Genomic DNA, 24230 nt, shown 5'->3' with positions numbered 1-24230 from the left:
GTCAGGATATAACTTATGGGACATATTTTCGTCCAGTAGAATTGTCATGTGAAGTAATAGAAAATAGATTCACTTTTTTCATGACTAATTGATTTCTTCTTAATCAGAAGAATCAGATTGATTCTGCTTGGGGGGTGTGTGTGTGTGTGTGTGTGTGTGTGTATTGAGGGAATTTGGAGCAGTCCTTTTCATTAAGTATTTTGAATTGATGCACTGCACTTTTGTTCAGAGATCCCTGAATTTGGATTTTACCCCAAGGCCTATTGTCCTGGAATTCTTCTGGAAAAAAAAAAAAGAAATCTCATCATACTAGTTTCTACTTTACAGTATTTGGTTTGGTCCCATGTTGAGGCTGCTGGCTTTAGAGGGAGCTGGCCAGTCCAGTGAGCTGCTGGGAAGACCTGACAAGCACAGGAAGGGGCTGTGTATACCAGTGCTATACCCATGCCCCGAGAGTGGTGGGCCTTAGCCTTTCCAGGCACACTTCCCATTAGAGAGGCAACACGGCAACATGGTCATTACCCAGTTTTTGCCTCAGTTTGTGTGGAGAAGCAACTCTAATTTGGGAGTGTGAGTTGTCTGTCCTTCTCTCATAAAGGCTGACATATCCATGACCTGCCTTGCCCCAGATGACTTTGACTTTGTGTCTGTTTTGCTCTATAGGTGATCTTTACGGAGCCATTGGCTCTCCAGTGAGGCTGACTCGCACTGTTGTGGTGGGGAAGCAGAAGGATTTGGTCCAACGCATACTTTATGTCCTGACCTACTTTCTCCGTTGCTCGGAGCTGCAAGAGAACCAGCTGACCTGGAGTGGGAATCACAGTGAAGGTGACCAGGTGTTAAACGGGAGCAACATCACCACAGCCTTGGAGAGGGGGGAGGTAGAGGAGTCTGAGTATGTGGTGGTCACGGTGAGAAGTGAGCCTGCTCTCCTTCCCCCTCTCCTGCCACCTACTATGGCTGAGGGAAGGAGCCCCAGGTCTGAGGGGCTGGGTGTATCCCCAGAGGGCACTGACATTAGAGACCTGTGTTCCAAACCTGACAAAGAAGGAAACAAAAGGCCCGAGCAGAGCTCTCAGGCCTGCAGCATGGGATTCCAAGAGCCAGCCTTGGACAGCTCTTGGGAACCTCAGGGCACATTTGGCGGGGAGGAAGAAAGTGAAAACGAGGCACGAGGAGATGGCTCTTCAAGACTGTCCAGCTGTGCAAGGCAAGAGGCAGGCGTGAAGATCAGCCAGCAGACTGTCAGTGAGGAGTTGAGAAGGGAGATGCCTAAGAAACTCGCAGACCGGTCAGCAGCCTGGCCTTGCCCTGAGAGACATTCCTGGGAGAAACCTCCCTTAGAAAAGGTTACTTTCCAGATTGGAAGCTCCGTATCTCCAGAGTCTGACTTGGAAAGCCGCACCAAAAAAATGGAGAAGCGGCTAACGGCCTGTAGACATTATCCAGAATTAGGCTGCCATTCCTCAGCTACGTCCGGGACGACCACGGACATGCCTCAGGACCCACCGGTTTCTAGGTGCTCCTTCACACCTGGCTTCCAGAAAAATTTCCACTGTCGTCAGAGTCCATCCTGTGAGAGGAATGAAGGTGAATTTGAGAGGGATTTTGCTGAGGACAGAGGCATGAAAACTGAGGTGGTAGCAGATGCTACCGGGCAGCCCGGCCGGTCTGCTGACTCGCTGGCACCTGACGGCAGTGCGCCAGGAACTGGAATGAGGATGCCGGAGAAACCAAGACATTTGCACTTGAAGGATACAGAAGGACCTTTGATACAGCCTGTTCCAAGCAAGTGTGCACAGCAGGACTCTGGCTTCTCGGGCACTGCAGATGTCCCCTGTGGGGATGCCGACAGGAAGGCCAACTTCAGGATGGAGGGAGACATTCCCAGAAACGAAAGCTCAGACAGTGCACTTGGAGACAGTGACGAGGAAGCATGTGCTTCAGCCTCGCTGAATCTAGAGCACAGCGATGACCGGACTGAAGGGTCCTTGGAAGTGGAGCTGCCTCTGCCAAGGTAACACTGGCAGGTGGGGAAGCTGAGGGAACTGGGTTCTGATACCGTTTTCTCCTGACTTAACGTGCATGAACACATTAGCTGCTGGCGGCTGTTTCACACGTAACAGGTGTTATCCCTCAGAGTATGAGCAGTGTCATCAACCCGATGCACACAGCTTCAAGCCCACCCTTTCTTCCAGGATGATCAGTGGCCTGGTGCATCTGAGCTCTCTGAGTGAGGCGGCAAGTTGTTGCCATTGCAACTGCTGTGGCATTTGGGAAGCTAAAGGATGCAGTGGGGGTGAGGGTGGGGAGCAGGGGTTTTAATTTTCTGTCATCGGAGTAAAAGTGAGGTGGCTGGCAGCAGATGCCTTGCATCCAAGGTGGTGGATTACCCTCGCTGTGTGACTTCTCTCCTGCAGATCAGAGCGGCAGGAAGTGGTGGGGAAACAACACCTCTTTCTTAACACTCCATCAGGTTGATTATTTGGTCTGTGATGACTGAACGCAGTAATTAGAGGTTTCTTCTGTTCTTCTGCACTGTCGTGGGCACCACCCTGTGCAGATGTGTCGAGTTCCTAAAGCCAGGTTTTTGGCAACTTTCCCCCCTCAGGAGACTTTCTCTTTCTTCACTCGCTTGACACAGACTGCCTGGTAGATGTTTGATATGAACTTCAAGAACAAACTCATAGCCAGCCATCAGAATACTGTTTTTCCTACCCCTCCAACCAAAAAAAAATTTTTTTTCTCTTCCAGCTCCCTTCCTTTTCCCACATCGATGATCCACTTCCTGGAGGACTGGTGAAATGGACCTCCCTGAATCTGTTTTCCTCACCTGTGTTACTAGGGTTTTTGTTCCAGTTGTGATGCAAGAAGGGAGTACATTTTTAATTGTGTATTCTAATGGACCAATGTTGTTTTAGGTCTCAGAGCATCAGCAACCCAAATGTAAGAAACTTTGGCCGCTCACTTCTGGCAGGTTATTGCCCCACGTACATGCCTGATCTGGTGCTTCACGGGACCAGCAGCGATGAGAAGCTGAAGCAGTGTCTGGTGGCTGATCTGGTCCACACAGTCCACGTAAGTGATCCCAGCTTGGAGCCCCTAGCTGCTGACCAGACATCCGCCAGGGTCTTGGCCAACAAAAGGTGTTTAGGCTAAAGAGTGTGTAATTACAGGATTGTTTCTAGAGGATGCAGGCAAGGGCTGGTGAAGCACCCAGGGGTGAGCAATAGCCGGAAGCTGTGAGCACACCTGGGCCTGAAGGATAAGTGGGGTGCAGTGACACCAGAGCTGTGGAGAGCTGGGGCTGAAGGAGGGGCCGGGCCACTTGGCGAGGTGAGCACTGAGGGAGGTGGAGGGTAGCTTTCTGCCATTTCTTCCCTTCAGCCTCTGAGCTCTTCTGTCCCTCCCATCGGTTGAGCCCAGCTGGAAGCCAGATAGCAAGGTCAAAACTGATGCAGCATTTGTGAGGTCCACAGAGGTCAGCCTCCTGGGGCTGGCACAGGACAGAGAAGGGCAGAGAGTGGATCAAGAGGGCACACAAGCTGGGCAAAATAGAATAAACAACACAGATGGTGACAATTCTGTGCCGTCATGGGAGGACTGAAGAGATATCACATATAGTTTGCTTTTTATTTGATCCTTACAAGTTCCTAAGAGTAAATTATTTTGACTGATTTGTCATTAAGCTCACTTTGATGGCTACATGAGGATGACTGTAGAAAGATTAACAAGTCTTACTGGAAAATTGCCTTGTGGCTGCTGTTAAGTGCTTTTCTGCTATCTGTAGCGTGACAGGAACTGAGCAGTTAAGGAAACTGTGGCAATCTGATGGGCCTGGTTTTAACTGAGCTGCTATTGGGCAGACGTGCAAAGATAAATGTTTTGCATCGGAAACATACCGTGTCTTGTGCAATAGGGAGAGGCCTCACTGCATTAAGAAAAGTGGAATGTGGCTTGTTACCTACCTCCTTGCCCAGCAAGTGTTTTTTAAGAGGTGGAGCAGAAGGCAGTGTATGTTATCTTTGGCCTTGAGCATCTCCTCTGTGAAGACTAAACATACTTAAGACACAGGCTAAACAGGCTGAAGGTATTTTTGTGAAATGGGAAGAAGAGATCAACAGTGAAGCAGGTGTCCTCATATACCCCCCCTGAATGAGGAGGAAGAAGAAATGGGGAACGGGTGATTGGAAGCTGGGAAGACCAGTCCAGCATACATTTATACCCAAACATTCCTAACCCCACCCTGCTTTGTGGTCAGACACCACCCCTCACCAGGATATTCTAGGAATGAGGCTATGAGGTTTCTTTCTTGTCTTGTAAAAAATGCCATAACATTTTATTTTCATGGTTGTAATGTACACTGTATCCTTGTTTATCACTTCAGAGGTCCCTAGGTCAGTGACATTAGAATAAGAACAGTGTCCTCATTGTGTGGAAGCTGTGGAGGTTCTTTTAAACCAGGGAAGTCTCAGTGATGTTAGAGACTCGAATATATTTTGTAGCATTTGGTAGCATTAAGGCAGGGAAGTAGAGGCCTTCCTTTCCCTTTCTGTCAGCAATCTCTGTGTTTATATCCAGATATCCAAAACCTGTGGGTATTTTCTTTCTGTTCTGTGTCAGTTTGACTTGTAAGAACATTGGTGTTGTAGAGCACCTGGGTGATTCTGTTGGTTGTGTCCCACTCTTGCTTTCAACTCAGGTCGTGATCTCAGGGTCCTGGGATTGAGCCCTGCCCTGCTTTGGGCTCCACGCTGAACAGGGGGTCTGCTTCCACCTCCTCCCCTCCCACCACCTCACACCCACTTGTGCTCGCACTTTCTCTTAAATAAATAAATAAAATCTTAAAAAAGAAAAAAGAAGAACATTGGTGTTCTTACTTGCGGGACCCTTCCTCCATGAAGCCCTGTGCTCTGCTTCTGACAGACGCGCCAGGAGACCCAGTGTGAACTGGGGCAGTTTGTCTCAGTGCCATTGATCTTACCAGTTGGGGGAGGGGGGTGTTGCCCAAATGCTCCGGACTTGCTCACTTACCTCTATGGAAATGTCATTAATTGATTGATAACCCTCCTTGAACTTCTTTGTAAAACCATTTATGACTTTTTTTTATAGTTTCCATAGGCTGACAGTTACCAATTTTTTGTATATTAGGTTTTAATGGTGACCATTGAGCTCTATAATTCTTATATTTGAAAAAAAAAAAAAAAAAACCAAATCCATGTTTCCTCTATTAGTACTCTTAAAGATTTTTCATATATCATTTTCCCTTCCTTTCAGAAGTAGTGTTTTCACACTGTAGGCTTTTCTCATTTCTTTAGACTATGCAATCACCCTGAGAGATCGAAAGTTATTAAGCGTAATAACCTATATTGTGTCAAATTGTGGGTACATCCAAAGTGCAGCCATGCATGGGTGTTAATAGGAAATTGCAAAGGGTTCATAAAAATATCTTTGGAAATTTAATACATTCAGAATGTATCCAATTAGCATTAGTAGATTTCTAATTTCACTTGGCACATTTATCATAATGAATTTTGCTTTTGAAGAGTAGTGTTCCATTTAAACTGCCTCTCAGATTGGGACTCTGGTCCGTGGCAGTGTTTAAATAAAAATAACCTTACTTTCAGCTGCCATTTACAAATATTTGTTGAAAAATAAATTGTTTTTTTTTAAAAAAACATTTTATTGAATTAGTGCTCTATAAAGTCTAGTAATTATTTAAATTCTTGAGTATGTTCCCAGAGAAAGAAGCAAAGATCCAAGAACAAAAATACATGACCACAGAGCTGAAATAATAACTTGTTGAAGAAGAAGAGGTTGGGATAAATTGCTTTACTTAACTTGCTTTCAGAAATCTATTTTTTGGATGTTAATAATTTTTAGTGTTCATGCAAGACTTCATTGGGCTTTGATATTCATAATCGTTTTTAGTGAAGGATTTTTATTAACTGTTTAAAAACAGTTGACTTAATGATTTATTTTCTAGATCTGTGCATGAGTAGATTGTAGAATCTGTCTTATGTAAATATGCACTTTTATAACCATGGTGGACAAATTCATGGAATCTCTTCTCTCATTGAGGGATTGCATTCTAGAGCTTCTGACACTAAGAAATTCTTTTTAGGCATTTCCTTATTCTGGTCTCATTAAAGGAAAGATATATTAACTTTATTTCCATTTTCATTATCGGCTTTTCTATGTCAATATTGTGATGGGCTTTAAATATTTAAACATGTGTTCTTGTTTAATCCATATACCCTCCTTTCTGTCATTTGAACTGTTTCTCTGTCTCCTAGCATGTAGATTATACAGCTGCCTTAAATTAGGCTAAAGTAATATTTAGTTTCACTGTTTTACCCCTGTCGTATCTAACTGTGCATTCTTTCTCTGTTTTCCTTTTGACTTTAAATGTTAAACTGGGAGAGAAAGAGTGAGAGAGTCCGCTTCCCACTATACCTGTGACCCTCAAGTAACTTTTTCTCTCTTCTTTTTTCCTCCTGTGTGCTTGTCTGGTATGAATACTCCTGCTCAGGGCAGTGTTAGGGGTATTAAGTTATGGATTAGTCAGGGAGGAGCACTGATTCAGCATTAATGGCTTGGGTTTAAGCCTTACTGTTACCACTCATTTGCTGGTAGTCAAGTAAATCAATTGGTATCACTAAGCCTCAAAAGAATATATTTAGAGGAGCAGATGAGATTATAATGCACTGGTTAAGAGTTTGGCTTCTAAAGACAGACAAACTTGATTGAATCATGGCTCACCCTTTAGTGGCTTTCGTGGCCTTGGCAGGTTTCTTTAGTCTTCCAAACATCAGTTTCAGATTCTATAAAATGAACAGTACATACAGGTCTGGTTTGAAGACTCAGAGGTCATGCATATCACGTGTTCAGCACAGTGCCTGGCACATTACTAATGTTAGCTATTAAAATAATATATGTGCAAGTGCTTGGTAATTGAGTTTCCCAGGAAACTCTTTTGCTGGAAATCGTGGAACAGAACCCATATACACATTCATTCCAGGCTAAAAAGCATCCATTTCTCCTTGCTTGTGAAATCACAAAGAGCAGGCCAAGTGGCTAACTGCAGGGTAGGGTCATCAAGCCCAAAATCAACATCACATTGTAATGCTCTTTTAAAAAAACTGTGTTCCAGGGCTGCAGGCATTTTACAGAATAATCTATAAAGCAAAGTTAACAGTTGGATATTGCAGCCTCTTTCATTTAATTTTAAGAGTAGCGACAGATTGACTCCAGAAATACCATGCAGAAATCAGTCGCACAGATAAGGAGCTTTGCTAAAAGCTTGGCTGTGATATATGGTCATGAATACCTAATTAAGCCATGCAATGTAATCAACCAGGGAGACTACAAAAGAACAGCAAGTTGCATCAAATGATAAATCATTACTTAAGTAATGCAGACAGCATCAAGGTGCTTCAAGTCAACAACAACCTTAAAATCAATAGTGTTGCAAAGGAAGCATCCATGTAGGACAGATCAGCTATCTGAGAACACCTCTTGTCGCTTTCATTTTCCTATAATGGAAAATGAGAATGGCAGTGCCTTGGGTCTATAGCACGGTCTTACTGTTTCATAAAAATCTGTGTGTATATATGCATGTGTGTGTTTGTGGACACACATGTTCACACATGTATAAGCACGTACATGGGGTTGTGATGGTTAAATGGATTTCTTATTGTGAATTGTGATTTTTTAAAAAGTTTTTGAAAAGAAATACTGATCTCTGGGTATTGCCAGCTCTAATCCGAAATCTTATTGATTCTCCTTCTTCCAGTGACTACAATACAATCTTATTTAAGTTCCCCTTAAGCTTCCCAACTAGAATTCTTGCGTCCAGTTTTTCCTCTTCTAGTCATCTTGTTCTGTGCCACAGAGGGCTCTTGCTAACCCTGCTAACCCCTGAATATGATCATTTACTCTTTTTGCTCTAATGGTTTCCTATTCTTTTGAGATGGTAAAATATAAACTCCTTGGCTGGAGTTGCCCCCAAGCAGAACTTTACACCCGCAGGCTCCTTAGCACATTTTACCACATCTTTGTTCTGTTTCCGGTGTTTTTCTAGCACTAGGGCTGCAGGCCTCTGGAGCAGAGAAGGAAGACTTCCTTTCTTTTATATTCCCAGCTTCTCACTGTGTGCACCTACAACATGCTCAGTGATGTTAACTGACTATTATAACTGACTATCCTACAGACCTGTATTTAGGAATACGTGTTTGTGGCTAAAACTGTGATGATTGGTTTATGTGTTTTTTCTAAAGAAAGGAGAAATGGCAGCTAGTCTTTTAAAAGTAGAAGGGAAGAGTAGTGTGTTTAGACATGATTCCTTGGGCTCTGTGTTCATTTTCTTTATGTAAAGGAGAGTAAAAAGCTTATTATAGGTCACTCAGGCTTCAGTGCTCTTGCATTTTGTAAATGTTAGACACATAGCTAATTTTCATTTTTTCTTAAATGTGTTCACTAGTGCAAAGTATTTGGACATCTATGCCATTCTTTGTAAAAAAGCTATCAACCTTCTGCATTTTATTTTGGAGTCCTCACATAGCATCATCACATAGCTTTAGTCTGATGACTCTTTTTGACCTTGAGCTCCTTTTCTGGACTTTAAATTGTTTCTTTTCTCAGCAAGTGACAGGCCTGAAAATAAAGTTGTGCCCAAGGTTGCACACTGTATCTACAAGGTTGTAGGCTGAACTTGGGTGTCAGCCTGGTAATGACAGCCACAGGCACAAACCCACGGAAGGTCATATGTTTCCTTTGTAGCCCCTCCTAGATCACCTCACGAGACCCTCTCCTCCTTCCCTCTGCTAAATCTATGCAAAGCCTTTAATCTTTAATCTTCCCTCTGCTAGATCCCTGTGTCTTCATGATGTCTTTGGGCTTCCCAGAGCCCTCACCTTGGTATACCTCTTGGGATCCCTCAGCAATGTCTGTGGTCCACAATGATAGATTTTTTTCTCTTCTTCTCCGCCTCATTACAACCCTTAAGCCTTCAGCAACTGGCATTGAATCTGTTTCCAAGAGAAAATAAATTCTGGTGGAGAAATGCTTACAGAGTTATCATAAGATCATATAATTTTTCTCTTCTGGCATTTTCATATGTTAACAGTCTGTTTGATATAAACTAGAAATCTCTGTTGGTGGCATGTCAGGTGGTCTGGCTGACTTGTTTGGCCAAAAATGAGGCAGGGAGCCTGGACATGGGTTTTGGGGAAGAGAAGGACAGTCATGCCTTGGAAATTTACTTCCTATCAGAAAATACTGTGTGCTAGGTGCTGTGTTTACAGCCATGGTCAAGGTCTGAGGTGGGAAAGTTCCAGCACCATGTCGTGCTGCTGCTAATGGTGCACCTCCTCTCTAAAACTATAGACATGATGGGTAAAGTAGTACCATCCCACACCAATTTTTTCTAATACCTGTGCATGAAGAAAAGTGGAAATCCTTTTGTGGCAGAAACAAATCAAAATCAAAGCCAGAACAACCCTGGCCTTCTGGGGTTTCAGTCTGGATACAGGTCCCTAGGAATTGGGTGCTGAGTTTCTAAGATCTACTCAGGATGAAAGATGTGGTCTCATATGCATATGAAGCTTGGGACCGGGAACTGAGCCCTTTTTGTAAAGTCTGGAGCTTCAAACAGTTATTCTTCCATAAAAAGGGGATTGGAAAACCAGCCATGAACAGTGAGGCAGCAAAGAAACAAGTTGGAAACTTGGGTGGGAGAAAGTAAAGTCACCCATGAGAAATCAAAGCCTCAGACCCATTCTATGAGTAGGTTGGAGGTCCAGATTTATTCTACCCAAGTGACTTGGGAATCCCTGCCCAAGAAATAAATGTAAAATTCAGAAGCATTGAAACCTCTAGGACTCTGGCGGAAGGAAGCACACTGGACGCTTTCATAACCACCAGCTTATAAGACACTTTTCCTTATGAGATGCTTTTCCTCTTCTCCACTTTAAAATATTTAGTGACTGCCATTGAGCCTGTTTCCAAGTGACACACAGAGTACATAAAACAAATAGCCACAATAAGATGGGCTCATGTTCAGAGATTACAAACCATGTCTGAAGATATCGTGATGAGGAAGAGTAAGCAAATACAAGCTGGACAATTAGCGCTCCCAGAACAATCTGAAATAACCATGAAGTCACTCTGTTTAAAATGGTTCCGGTCATAAAAAAGAAGGAATTGGAACTTTAATAAAGAGATGGGATGATATGATAAGTCATATTTAGATTTGTAAAAGGACTAAAAAGAACTTCTAAAAGTGACAATTATAGCCATTAGAATTTAATCCCACAAGGGTAGGTTGAAGAGTAGAGCAATTCTCTACCGCTGGAGAGAATTAGAATTTGTGACACAAAGGCTAGGACAAGAAAATTTATAGCATATTCAGAAAGTGAGAACAGAGAAGGCAAGGAAAAACAATATTTGAGGAAAGACTGAGTTTTTCAGTTGAAATAAGCACGCTGACTCCCAAGTAAGTGTAAATACAAACAAATCCAGTCTTATGCGATAGAGAACATCAAAGACAAAGAAAACTTGTAAGGAGCCCAAGAGAAGATATGGCACCTGTCCTCAAGGAGATTGAAATCTGTTATGGGAAGTACAAAGTCAATAAGCAGTAAAAACAGTACAGTAGAGTCTCCTGTAGTGGGAGGCACAGGACAGGCATGGAGGGACTTCCTGGAAGTGGTGTCTGTACCAGGAGGTCAGTAGGGGTGAGCATGTGGGGCCAGGGAGGGTGCAGGGAACCACTTGACTCTCTCAGGAAATCCAAGATACTTCCAGCTGATCGTTGATGAGCATCTTCTTAGCCCGCGGGTGGAACTGACCTCACCAGCACAGGAGTTTCTCTCTGTACTGTTTCTTGGTAAAAGTGAGGTTAGGAAAGTCTAGATGCTGAGCAGTTAGCAAAAGACAGTATTCTGCATGATTTTATAGATGAGAAGAAGTGTTTAAGAATGGTGAGTGATAACCAGGCTCCTTTTCTCTGAATGAATGGTTTCTCTGAATTTCTCTGAATGAATGAAGGGTTTTTTTTTGTTTTTGGTGTTTTGTTTGTTTGTTTGGTTGGTTTTACTAAAACCAAACAAAACTGGTCAGCAGTCCACATGTGGCTGCAGTCCTTATATGTGGCTCTCATCCATCCAGAGGTGGGGTGGGCTGGCCCAGAACTGTGTTATGTTGCTTAGGTCTTCAGCTCCAGGGCGGTGGAGGATATGGTGAAGCAGGTGGGCCTTCACTTCTAATGAGGTAGAAGAATAAAAAGGGGGCTCTGAGGACGTTTATCCAAGAGCAGGTACCGAGAAGGTGAATCTCACTGCATTAGTCATCCCGGTGTCTTCATAGGACTCCTGAAAGGCCTCACTTGAAGCTGTGCGAAAGCCAATATTACTAAGTCATGGTGCTGTAACAGAATGGTGGAGAATCTTTTTGAAAGACATTCTGTCATGTGGTATCCTCTTATTCAAGTTCAGTTTAATAAAGTTACAGAATGTACCAGAATTATCTTATATAGAATAAGAAATTGACACTCAAAATGATGCCAAGGAGTCTTATGTTTTATTCAGAATATTTCAGAGAAAAATAAAAGATACAGGGAGATGCTTCCAATCTCCTGAATCATAAATCACCTGCCCCTGTATGTTTGAAAGAGGCTGCTCAGTGGCTTGTCCCTGGTAATCAGACCCACCTCGATATAACCAGTGTGCACATTTTGGAGCTGGTTATGAGGACAGAAGTCTGTCCACTCTCCTGCGGTCTGCAACACACATGTGAGCTGGACATCTCTGAGGACTGATAAAGTGTCAGCTCAGAGTATGTATTGCACAGTGCCGACAGTGTAAAGATGGGGAAGTTTCTTAACAAAATCTTAATAGAGGCAACTGTATTTTCTCCTATTTTGACATTAAGTTGAGACTGTCATTCACACTGTTTGCAGTCTTGTCTCCTGAGGGATTTCCACCCTGACAAGGTCCTAGGATTTCAAAGTAGAGGGCTTGGCAGACTCACTGAGCTAAAAGTTGGAAATGCTTGCATGAGTTACTAGTTTCTATTTCTGACATACCAAGATACTTAATAAGCTCTTACATTTTTTTGTCCTCAGTGTTTCTGTCTGTAGAGCAGTGCTGTGTTCCTGGCCGCCCCACAGGAAAAATGGCATGATGAATTAATAACTAATTATAGGAAGCATATATGTGATAATGGTATTTTCCTGCCCTTAAGTTAAAAATAGGTGATTACATGAAATGTTAGTCATTTAAACATGGTACATGGAAAAGAAGTAAATTAATAATTGTGCAGATGACTTAATAGGAACTAGTCTGAATCCAAAAATAAAGAAATCTGCATAGAGAATTATTCAACAGAGCCAGCACATGTTAGATACTTAGCACATGCCTAGCATTTTGTTATGTTCATTTCAGAGGCTACAGAAGAAAAAGTAAATGTGATTTTTTTTCCTTGAGTTACTTATATAATCACTGAGTATACAAGACAGATGTGAAATCAAGAACAAGTTAAGACAGTGTGATTAAATGTCAAAATGCAGATTGTAGGAGCGCCTGGGTAGCTCAGTCAGTCAAGTGTCTGCCTTCAACTCAGGTCATGATCCCCAGGTCCTGGGATAAAGTCCCGTGTTGGGTCAGGGAGCCTGCTTCTCCCTCTTTCCCCTCATGCGCTCTCTCAAATAAATAAACATTTTTTTTTTTTAAGAATGTAGATTTGGGGGACCCTGGGTGGCCTGCTCTTTAAGCGTCTGCCTTCAGCTCGGGTTATGGTCCCAAGGTCCTGGGATCCAGCCCCTCATCAGGCTCCCTGCTTAATGGGGAGCCTGCTTCTCCCTCTTCCATTCCCCCTGCTTCTGTTCCCTCTCTCGCTATCCCCTCTCCATTGTCCGTCACTCAGACACCCCATCTCGCCCCTCTCTGCTTCAGCAACATTTTTTTTTAAGATTTTATTTATTTGAGGGAGAGAGTGAGAGAGAGCGTGAGAGTGGGGTGGGGGGCAGAGGGAGAAGGAGATCCCCTGCTGAGCAGGGAGCCTGATATGGGGCTTGATCCCAGGACCTTGGGACCATAACCTGAGCCGAAGGCAGACGCTTAACCAACTGAGTCACCCAGGTGACCCCAAAAGATTGAAAAATTTAGAAGGAAGCAGGGAAAATATTCCAGGCACAGCCTGAGCTAAGAGGCAGGAGCCCTCCCAGGCTGGAGAAGGGGATTCTTAGAGAGTCCTGGAAGTAAATACGTATAGGTGAATGTGGCCCACACTGTAAAGAGCTTTAAGTATGGAAAAGAAAAAGTTTGAATTGGACACCTGAGTGTCTCAGTGGGTTAAGCATCTGCTTTCAGCTCAGGTCATGATCCCAGGGTCCTGGGATCAAGTCCCACATTGGGCTCCCTGCTCAGGGAGGGGGAGGGGAGTTTGCTTCTCCCTCTGCCCCTCCCTGCAGCTTGTGTACCCTCCCCTTCTCTCTTGCAAAAATAAATAAAATAAAATCTTTTTTAAAAAAGAAAAAAAGAAAAGTTAGAACTTGGGTGTTTGGGTGATAAGTGCTAGAGTAGGTTTTTGAATTAGCAGGTTAGGCAGAAGTCTTGTTTATGTAAGCCAAGGTAGTCTATTTTGTGTACTCAGAGCTCTGATCCAGAACCCTGAAATTGGAATGTCCTGGACATCTAGAACTCCTGGTAAACAGACCCATAAATTCCTAGTGGCTGTGAATTAAACCAGACCTAATCTGATGATTCAACAAAATACAATAGCCAAAAGATATTTGAGAAACCTTTAAAGACCTCTAATACAAAGCCTTTCATTTGTCACTTTATCTTGAGAAATCTGTACAGGAAAGTAGATTGGATAAATGAGATATTGACAGAGTGGAACTCAAGAAATGACTGTTTCTAACTCCCCTAGAGCAGAGCAAGGCAAAAAAGATAATTGGCTTATGGCCGAGACTTCATTCCTCTGACAGAGATTGGCTTTCCACCCTGACAATCGCCTACAGCTCTCTATTGATCTCCAGGTTTCCCTCATCCTCCAGTCTCTGTTAGAAGTTTCTCAGTTGTCTGATCACATCTCTGAGGGAGGCATGGACATGGAGGCTGCTAGCAGTCATGTGGAAGCGGTGGTAGGAGGGCCAGCAGGGGCAGAAGGGCTGGCAGCTCTGCCTTGCCACCTGGGTCGTGGGTGTGCGCTCACCAGGGTGTGGGCACTTGTAAGGGCGAGAACAGGGCAGCACTTTTGGAAGTCTCAGATTATGGAGAATGTAGAAACGTACTGCAGACTCATTCTTTTTTATGTTCTTACTTATTATTTTAAGATTTAAAAAATTTTAAGATTTAAGATTTTACTTATTATTTGTGAGACATTAAGAGGACAGTGGGAGGAAGGACAGAGGGAGAAGCAGACTCCCTGTAGGGCAGGGGGCCTGACTTCGGACTTGATCCCAGGGTGCTGGGATCATGACCTGAGCCAAAGGCAGCCGCTTAACTGACTGAGCCACCCAGGTGCCTCTGCAGACTCATTCTGATAAGAGAATTTAATGAACTCTGTGTACAAGAAACTTACCTTGAAATTAATTCTCTTCAGTTTGAGAGAGAAAAGGAAAATTGATAAATAACAGTGTCCCTAAAGTCGGTAAAGCTTTCAACCAAACAAGCATTTTAAGGGAAGTGACTGTTTTAATATTTCCTTCAGATTTTCATTCCAAACTCAAACATCAGAGGTCCTGTTTAATCTCAGACACTAATTGTTGGGAAGAGAACTGTTAAAGGGGTAAATATATGATGGGGCCTTTTTGGTTTTCTAACATTTAGTCAAACTAACAAAGTGCCCCCCACCCCTTAAGCTTTGTTCGCTTGTTTTTAAAGATTTGTTTATTTGACAGAGAGAGAACACAAGCGGGGGGGGGGGGGGGGGGGGGGGGGGGGGGGGGGGGGGAGGCAGGGGGAGGAAAAGGGAGAAACAGGCTTCCTGCTGAGCCTGATGCGGGGCTTGATCCCCATGACCTGAATCAGAGACAGACACCCAAGTCTGAGTCACCCAGGCGCCCCTAGGGTTTTTTAACATTAAGAAGAGGAATCTTACTAAATAAAATTACTGCCCAGCTGGTAGCTATCCATATTCTATCTTGATTTTCTTAAGATCCACAGGAGGCCAAAGACTCCACCAGGATGCCGCCCTGCCTCTCCTGCCCTTTTTTTTAGTTTCTGCACCCAAACTCCAAGCCCTAAGGATAGCAGATCAGGCTTTTAATAGGTGTTTGAATCATTCAGTCTTAGGTTTTAGAGCATTTCTTAAAGTACTTAATTTCTCAAAGGTACTGTTCCATGTGGGTTACTACTGCTGCTCCGTGTATATGTTTATGTGGATCCTAGTGTACACGTGAACTTGATAAAATTGTGAACTTAAAAAATCACCCTTACAGATCCCACTGTTAATTACTTCTGTAATTAAGATACAGCTAATAAGAAAAAGCCAGGATTAAAAAGAAGCCTACATGCAAATTTTTTGTATATTGTAGTTCTGCATGTGCCTTAAAAGTAGAGCCTTTCCAAAGAGGAATTTTAAATTGAATACCAGGGCATAGGGTGTGTATGGGTGTGTGTTTCTCTGATGAATTCAAACATGGTCTTCTGGATCTTAGAGTTCTTTAAATTGTAAAAGCTTGTAGACCGACCAATAGACCAAATCATAAGCCAAATCTTTTTAGTGGGGTTTGCATTTTCTTTGTAAAGATATATGTTAGAAATCTTCAGAATCATTGGAACTTAATTAAGCTTCAACTCTCTGACCTCATAGAAGTTTAGACCAGGTCAGGGATGGACTACCAGTAGCTCACCCCTTAAATTATAACTAAAGTAGTTGCTCATGATATTTTTATATCTTTTTTTGCCTTGACTAATTTACATTTTCCTTTACTTCCATCTTCTTTTAGAAAGTGTTTGTTCTTGGGGCGCCTGGGTGGCTCAGTCTGTTAAGCATCTGCCTTCAGCCCTGGTCATGATTCCAGGGTCCTGGGATCAAGCCTTCTTTTCTCCTCTTACTCTGTCTGCTGCTCCTGCTGCTTGTGCTCACTCTCCCTGTCTGTCAAATAAATAAATAAAATCGCTATTTAAAGAAAAAAGAGTGTTTATTCTTCAGTAAACAAGTAAGTAGCTACTAAATGACATGGTTAGATGGAGACATTGGGTTTGCCCCGTGGATATATTCAGGGAGTTCTGTGTTAGATCCGTAGTAGTCTGAGACTGAGTCTCATGCTTCAGGTATTTCTTTTAAGGTACTCTTCTGTAAATGTTTGGCTGGTTCTTCTCTGTTCTAGAACCTGAAAACATAGAAGTCAGCAATACCATGCTGTGTTAGGGAATGCAGGGTGCTCATCATCGCTGTCATTTGCTCGTACTTAACCTGTCTCATTTTAATTTAGTAACATTTTTCAAATGCCAGGCCCTGTGCTAGGAGCTAAGAATTCAGGCAGAAAAGATTCAGGTCTCTCCTTCAAGGAACAGGCTCACAGATTCCCCACAGTTTGTCTCAACCCTTGACCCCTTTGTCTTGAGTCTTTTCTCTTTGATCCAGTGATTTAAAAATGACTCATTCTCATTTTTCACGTTCAATTTTTTTTTTAACATTTCTTGTACCCATTAAGTTTCTCCTTCTCAAATAATTGAGCCAAGGTCTCTGTCCCTTTGTGTTATCAATATCTGGATCTGCAGCCTTCTAAAGTAACTCATGTTTGGAGAATCCTCCATCCGTGACCTCCCCAGTGAGCCACAGTGCCCTTATTCCAGGTGCTGGTGATAAAGCAGTTACACTTTGATCAGTTTGAGGACATTAATATTTGTTTGTTGATTGGTTTTTTAAGGCCTTTTCCTTGATCCCATCAGTGTTTACCCTGTTTGCCCTATGTCACAATTCACTGGTACTCAACCTGCACTATCTGTAACTACGGAGTTACTAAGAATTTTGTATTTTAAATTACTCCTCAGTAGCCATTGTTTGACCTTTTGGACTCCTCTAGATAAATTAGTCCCCCATCTGATTTTAGTTGGTTGTTTAGAGTTGATTTATGTGTGACACACATGGTCACTAAGTAAATAGTGCTCAATGATTAAAGCTATAACTTTAAGGGAATATTAAGTTGCTCAGACTAAGCTTGTTTTGGAGAAATGGCAATAGAATCCTACAGCTTATTCTAATTTTCTCCATTTTAAAAAGAGAGTGCAGTCTTTCAAAAGGAATTTTACTATCCAGGAATGTAGGGAGGGCATGTATCTTTTCACTTTTCTGTGAACATTAACAACATTTATAGTGTACTTCCTGGGTGGAAGGAAAAAAATACCAGTTAAATGCAATTTTTATCGCAGGAATTTCAGATGACAATTTGATGACACTCCTATTTTAGTCCCTATAACACTCTCAATTTCTGTAGCTCCTGCTGGCAGCTTATGAAGGGTTAGGCTAATATTAAATTACAGAAACATTCTGGACATTCTGAGTGCCACTTGGCAGTGCTGTGGAGAGTTGACCCCCTGTGTTTGTTTCCAGCATCCAGTGCTCGATGAGCCGATTGCCGAAGCAGTCTGTATTATTGCAGACACGGACAAGTGGAGTGTCCAGGTAGCCACAAGTCAGAGGAAGGTGACGGACAGCATGAAACTGGGCCAGGATGTCTTGGTCTCGAGTCAGGTGTCCAGTTTGCTTCACTCCATTTTACAGCTCTACAAGCTTCACCTCCCTGCTGATTTTGTAAGTATCTGTTCTCATATCACCAAAGAAAGATCGTTATAGCACTTCTACTAGTACTTTGATTATAAAATCACAGACCCACATGTTTTGTTTTTAGTATGATTGGACATTAGCATAACTAAAAATAGAACATGCAACAGAACACCGGCCGATGGGATAGATTTCAGTAACAATAGCTCCTCCACGAAACAACACGCAGTGACATGGAAATCTTTTTGAATAAGGTATATGGTGAAACAAAAAAGGTTTGGGGGAGGGGATCAGACATAAAAGGAAATTTAAAATCTTCCTTTGGAGAACTCATTAGTTCTCCTTTATCGGACTGACATAAAGCAAGTGAGTTTCTAAAGGGATTCTAGTTCCTTTTGTTTAGGGACTGTTCCTATAATATTGTTAAAGATAAAATGGAAAAATGGAATATCATTTGTATAAAGACAGTTTTGAAGTATTATACCCATAGAAGATGGTATCAGTTGCTCCTTTTCAAATCGAGTTTTATTTATTTATTTATTTATTAAGATTTTATTTATTTATTTGTGAGAGAGAGTGCGCATGAGAGGGGAGAAGGTCAGAGGGAGAAACAGACTCCCTGTGGAGCTGGGAGCCTGATTTGGGACTCGATCCCGGGACTCCAGGATCGTGACCCGAGCTGAAGGCAGACGCTCAACCAACTGAGCCACCCAGACGCCCCTCAAATCGGGTTTCAATTTGACTTCATCACATTATATTAAACACAGCAAATAGAACCTGTAAACTCCTAGGAAATGATTAACCTCTCTCCCCCCACCCCCGGCATTGGAATGAATATATAAAACAGATACTTTTCAATATAATATGTGTGTGTGTGTGTATGCGTATGTGTGTGTGTGTGTGTGTGTGTGTGTGTGCGCGTGTGTATGTGTGCAGAGAGATTGAGAAAAATATATTTTGAGAGGGTGGGAGAGAGGTCTCAAAAGTGGAAGAGAGACTCAAGGGCAGATAGCTAGGAGAAGCTAAGTGAGCTGTCCGACTTCAGGGATTTGCGCTAGGTGAGAGAGTGCCCACCTTCTCCACTCATTCCCTCCTGCACTCAGTTGCCCTCTGCAGTATACCCCCAGACCAGGGTATCCATTACCTCCCTTCTGGCCTCCACAACAGATACAGAGCTATTTAATAACAAAGGAGGAAGCAGAATATTAATTACCTACACTAATTGCAAATGGAGTGGTAATTTTCCTGAGGTAATTTCCCCACATTCCTCAGAAAGTCAAGACTTCTGTGGCCTTCAAGAAGGTGCTTTGAGATACTGTGTAGTTGTCATCTAAGTTGTGGAAGTGTGTCACGATAGGGAGACCACCTCAGTGCAACTGGGTTGAAGTATAGGCTTTGCCATCAGTGAGTTGTGTGATGGTGGGTGGTCCTGAGCATCTCTGAACCTCAGCTTTCTCACTTGTAAAACGAAGATAGTACCCTTTCGACAAGCATGTCATGAGAATCCTTTGAAAATTAAGTCTGAGATACTGCTTTTTAAAAAACTGGCAAAGCACTCTGCCAATATGAGACACTCTAACAAGAGAGGAGGAGTCAAGATGGCGGAGAAGTAGCAGGCTGAGACTGCTTCAGCTAGCCGGAGATCAGCTAGATAGCTTATCTAAAGATTGCAAACACCTGAAAATCCATCAGCAGATCGAAGAGAAGAAGAACAGCAATTCTGGAAACAGAAAAACAACCACTTTCTGAAAGATAGGACCGGCGGAGAAGTGAATCCAAAGCGACGGGAAGATAGACCCCGGGGGGAGGGGCCGGCTCCCGGCAAGCGGCGGAGCAACGGCGCACAAAATCAGGACTTTTAAAAGTCTGTTCCGCTGAGGGACATCGCTCCAGAGGCTAAACCGGGGCGAAGCCCACGCGGGTTCAGCGTGGCCTCAGGTCCCACAGGGTCACAGAAGGATCAGGGGTGTCTGAGTGTCGCAGACCTTGCGGGTATTGGAACGAGACACTCTAACAGCCAGTGTACACAGCAGTGGCCTGTGTGTGGCCTTTAGAGTCCAGTAGTCTAGGGTGAAATCCAAGCTCCACTACTTTCTGTGTGACTTCTCAAAGTCTCCGTTTCTACATCTAGAAAGCTGAGGAGATGATGTAGCTTATCTCAGGTGGTTATGAAAATGAAATTAGATGATTCAGGTAAAGCACTTGGAATGCATTACATGTCATGAGTTCTCAGGAAACAGCTACTATTAGAGTGATTGCTAATAGTTAGTTTCATGAAATAATTTTACTGGCTGTAAAGACTGACAACAGCTTTTCACCAAAATCTTTTATTTATTTGGGGTTTAGACTGAAGCATATTCTTGAAGGACCTCTGTCCCAAAGGGGTAATGTGAGAAGCACTTATGGGTTATGACGACCTTACTTTTGTTCTATATTTGCAGGCACTTTTTCTTCCTAGTAGCAAGCTGCATCACGCTGATGTAGAGGCTGAACTCTCTTTTTCTGTAAGGAAAGACAGATATATTAGATTTAATACTTTTTTACTGTTATAAAATTTGCCAAACTTTCATATTTTATTCTGTGATACATAAGTCTTATAACATAGCTACATTTGACATCTTAGTTATCTAGGCAGTAAATTGCTATAGCTAATCCTTTTTACTTCGTTTGGGCAGAAGTGTGTTTGGCCACTTAATACTGTGAATGACTTATTTAACCTGACAAAACCGAGGTCAAAGAAAATTTCGTCTGCGGTTTGAAATTCTCCTTAAAAAATCACTTGAATGAAACATGACTAAATGACTATTAGAACTTTTAGTATTTTCAAAAGGAGAAAGTGGCTATTTAAAATTTCTGAAGTTAAAAATTGAAGAAATCCATCTCAGGAATAAAATGCCAGGAAGGGAAAGGTAGAACACAAAGCAGTTCAATTTGATAATCAAACCTTTTATAAGAAAAACTCTGAATGATTTGATTTCAAGTTCTATATAGACCAGTGTTCTCTTTATTTCCACATTACAACAAGATGGGGATGATGAAATCACCATAAATTAACCATTTAAACAAAGGATGCCATGTAATGTGAAAGTTCTTTTTAATATTTTATAACACCTTATTAAAAACCTTGTATTTACTTCATAAGGAACTGAAACTGAACAGGAGATCCTTTTACCACTTAACTCTGTTTACTTGGAGGAACATTTTCATGAAAATTGGTAAAATCCTGCTTGTTTTGATTATTACTCTTAGTCACTTACCAGTTTTTTCATCCACTCAACACAATGCATTTAAGATTTTAAGCCAATGAAAAACTGAAAAGATTGCCTCTTGAATAGATACTTTTTTCATGTCACTGATCAGCCCAGATGGTCAAGATCAACATTTTCAAATGCATCTGTTAATCTTTTTACCTTGAAAATAACAGGCATAATGGTCTAGAAGAAAATTATGTATGATGGAATTACCCTTGCCAAAGCCATCAGGTGTCTTACTGAAGATGCTTGGATGGCTCTGCCTGCCAAATGCAAAAGCATTTGCCTCTGGTGAAAGACACAGATGGTTGCTATTCTCTAAAAAATGAAGTTGGACATAATTCCAAGGGTAGAGATGTCCTGAGAATAATTGCCTTTTCTTTATTGTTATTAAAGACCTAGTTAAAATATACTCTTGAGAGAAAAAGAAGATTTAAGGTAACCTTGTTCCATTTACTCTACTGTTGAGGATGCATTTTGCCAAAATAATGTGAGCTATAGGAAAACAACAAAGATATTCTTTAAAAAGTTATTTATAGTAGCAAAATCTCAGATTGTCATGTGGATACATAAATAATGGTAATTCACATTCTCAAAAATTATTTAACGATAAAAATTACATTGATAAAGATTTATTAATAACATGGGGAAAGGATTATTACAAGGTTTTTAAAAAGTAGGAGATAATTGCACTTACAGAATGATTTCAGCTGTGTTAAAAGTGCTTTTTTTAAAGATTTTTTTATTATTCATTTGACAGAGAGAGAAAGGGCACAAGCAAGGGGAGCAGCACACAGAGGGAGAGGGAGAAGCAGGCTCCCTGCTGAGTGGGGAATCTGATGCGGGGCTAGATCCGGGACCTGAGATCATGACCTGAGCCAAAGGCAGAGGCTTAACCAACTGAGCTACCCTGTTAAAAATGCTTTTTTAAAAAGACTAGCAGATATGTATGAAAATCTTGTCATTAGAAAAAGTAAGCTTTTGTTTTATAAAAAACCTTTTCTACCTACCAGTGGTTTGATGTGGTTTATAATTTTCAAGTGTACTGGGAAGGAATGCGATTATAGCTGTGTCCTTAGAAATGAATTAAGAGCATTCCAGCTCTTAGAACGTTGGCAGAGACTTGAATCCCAGCCCTCATTGTGAATGTTATTGGCTTCGCAGTGCATCATGCATCTTGAAGATAGACTACAGGAGATGTACCTGAAAAGTAAGATGCTGTCTGAATATCTTCGTGGACACACACGAGTCCATGTGAAAGAATTAGGTGTCGTACTGGGGTGAGTGCTGTGAAGTGCCACTGTTTCCCCCGTGATAGGACTGACCCTAGCACTGCACCCACTGACTGACCCACTTAGCCTGTCTCACCTAGAACCCGTGGTCCTGGTGCCCCATTGAAATGTGTGGGGTTCATGAGATTTGTGCCTCTGCTGCTTTCCTTCTTCATATCTCTGATACTGGGGTTTCATACTTGCAAACAAATGCAGAGTGCTAAGCGAATGGTAGTTTATGTTAGTCTCCTCTCTGGATTATTTTATGCTTGAAAGTGAAAAATTTAATCCCTTTTTGCTTGCCCATTTCTAGTCATTTAGGTAAGATGTCAAAGGCGCAACCCGTCAGACATGCAGCAGAGCTTGGGTTTATATTTTGCTCCCTGGAGGAGGCAAGGCAGGCCTTCTGGACCCTCAGGGGCCACCTGCATGTCCACAGGGTGACTGTACTTTCCCCTCCTTCATTAGAATCCCCTTGGGAAGGGAGACGTGCTGATGTGATTGACAGTGTAGGTCGCCTTCCAGAGGGTCGCGGTTTGGCCATACCTTCTCTCAGAGAAGAAATTCTGACTTGTTACTCTCTGCTTAATGTTTCAACAGAGAACTAACAAAAAGACATTGTGCCCATGGGGAATTGACCCCCTTCCCTGTGATGATGACTCCCCTAATTTGGGGCAAGAAAACATTGTGTACATAGTGTCAACCTTGAAATTCTTTATCAAGCCTGCTAATCAAAATATTATTTCAAGACTCGGGCCTTTGCATTCTTGTCAGACTTTTCATATTTCACACCCAGGATATGACTTACTGTATTGTTTGGCTCTTGGCATTTCCTGTCATACTTTTTTTTTTCCCATACTTTATTCAAAAAAATGTTTTTCCCTTTTGAGGCATTTGCTTTTGCAGTTAACTTGCAATGTGTATTTGTTGCTGTTGTTGTTAGTTGTTGCTCACATCTCTACCAGCCTCAGCCTTGAGTCCTGCCTCACCAGTTTTCCATTGCCCCTGACTGGCAGGTGTCCGTCAACACTGTTAGAAGGATCCTAAGGATTTATATACCTTCGTGGTCTCTCGGTCCTCTTGGTACATTATTAGTGAGGGTCACACCCAGCCTCGCTTTTGCCCCTTCCTCTCCTAGGCAGAACCAGCAGCACAAAAGGTACTAAAGAACTTCTTTATCTACCCTGAAAGGAGATCTGTAGGCAGCTTACTGGAGAAAGCATCGAAAGTTCCATGAAGTAATGCCAGCTACCTTTTTAAATTTTATTTTTGATTTTTCATTTTTGGAATTCAAGGGGGAAAAAATAGGACATATTTCACGGACTGAGGCAGTCCTCATTTTTTTCAGGACATTTGGCAGCGTTGAGCCAGTGACCACACTGTATCCGCCTCTGCTGTAAGAGAGGTAGCCCAAGCTGCATCCCTTTGATGTTATGATTCTCTTGACTATCTGTTAGTGTCACTTTGCTCTCAGAATCTTGTAGCTCAGATGCTTAGTGAGGATCTAAATTGTCTAACCTGTTGAACAAATTCCCAAGTTTATAGAAAAAACTCCCATTTTCATCATTTTCCTAAGCCTGAGTCTAGCCTAGGTGCAGAATTTCAGTCCGTGTTCCAGAGTGCTGACTGGGAGAACGAGGAGATACTGGAGGAGACATTAGAGTACAATGCAGTGACGTTGTCCAGGAATATAGAAATGCTCTGGGCTTCATCTGGGTGACTCCAGCTGTGGGAAGAGCAGCTTTGTGTACCCCCCCAACACACACACACACACACACACACACACTGCACACCTGCATCCTTCTCTGCATCGTCAGGCAGTGGTCACTGGGAGATTGTGTTAAAAGAATAGTTTCAGCATCTTTCCACCTCTTTGTCATAGTTTTAAGCAAGGATCTGGCAAGCTTGGTACCTAGCAGTAATACTTTGCTGTAAAATCATGCTATTTTAATATTCTTTTCTTTTTTCACTA

At 42.3% G+C, this 24230-nt stretch overlaps 2 protein-coding genes across 7 annotated transcripts in view; one reads left to right on the top strand and one right to left on the bottom strand.

Moving 5' to 3' along the window:
• Window positions 1-24230, top strand: part of FNIP2 (folliculin interacting protein 2) — a 132951-nt gene that overhangs the window by 104958 nt on the left and 3763 nt on the right. For all 6 annotated transcript variants that reach the window (XM_032332664.1, XM_032332661.1, XM_032332663.1 and 3 more), the window contains 4 exons: window positions 664-2017; window positions 2922-3078; window positions 17566-17766; window positions 22152-22267. In XM_032332664.1, the coding sequence (XP_032188555.1) occupies window positions 664-2017; window positions 2922-3078; window positions 17566-17766; window positions 22152-22267 (1828 nt within the window). The remainder of the gene's footprint in view (window positions 1-663; window positions 2018-2921; window positions 3079-17565; window positions 17767-22151; window positions 22268-24230) is intronic.
• C2H4orf45 (chromosome 2 C4orf45 homolog) overlaps window positions 20001-24230 on the bottom strand; it is a 95927-nt gene continuing 91697 nt past the window's right edge. Inside the window, exon 5 of the mRNA XM_032332671.1 lies at window positions 20001-20238. Within this exon, the coding sequence (XP_032188562.1) occupies window positions 20191-20238 (48 nt within the window). The 3' untranslated portion in view covers window positions 20001-20190. The remainder of the gene's footprint in view (window positions 20239-24230) is intronic.

The sequence above is a fragment of the Mustela erminea genome, chromosome 2 (assembly GCF_009829155.1).
Source record: "Mustela erminea isolate mMusErm1 chromosome 2, mMusErm1.Pri, whole genome shotgun sequence".
Taxonomy (NCBI): Eukaryota; Metazoa; Chordata; class Mammalia; order Carnivora; family Mustelidae; genus Mustela; species Mustela erminea.
Note: the sequence above shows the minus strand (reverse complement) of the source record. Positions and strands in the feature narration are given on the sequence as shown.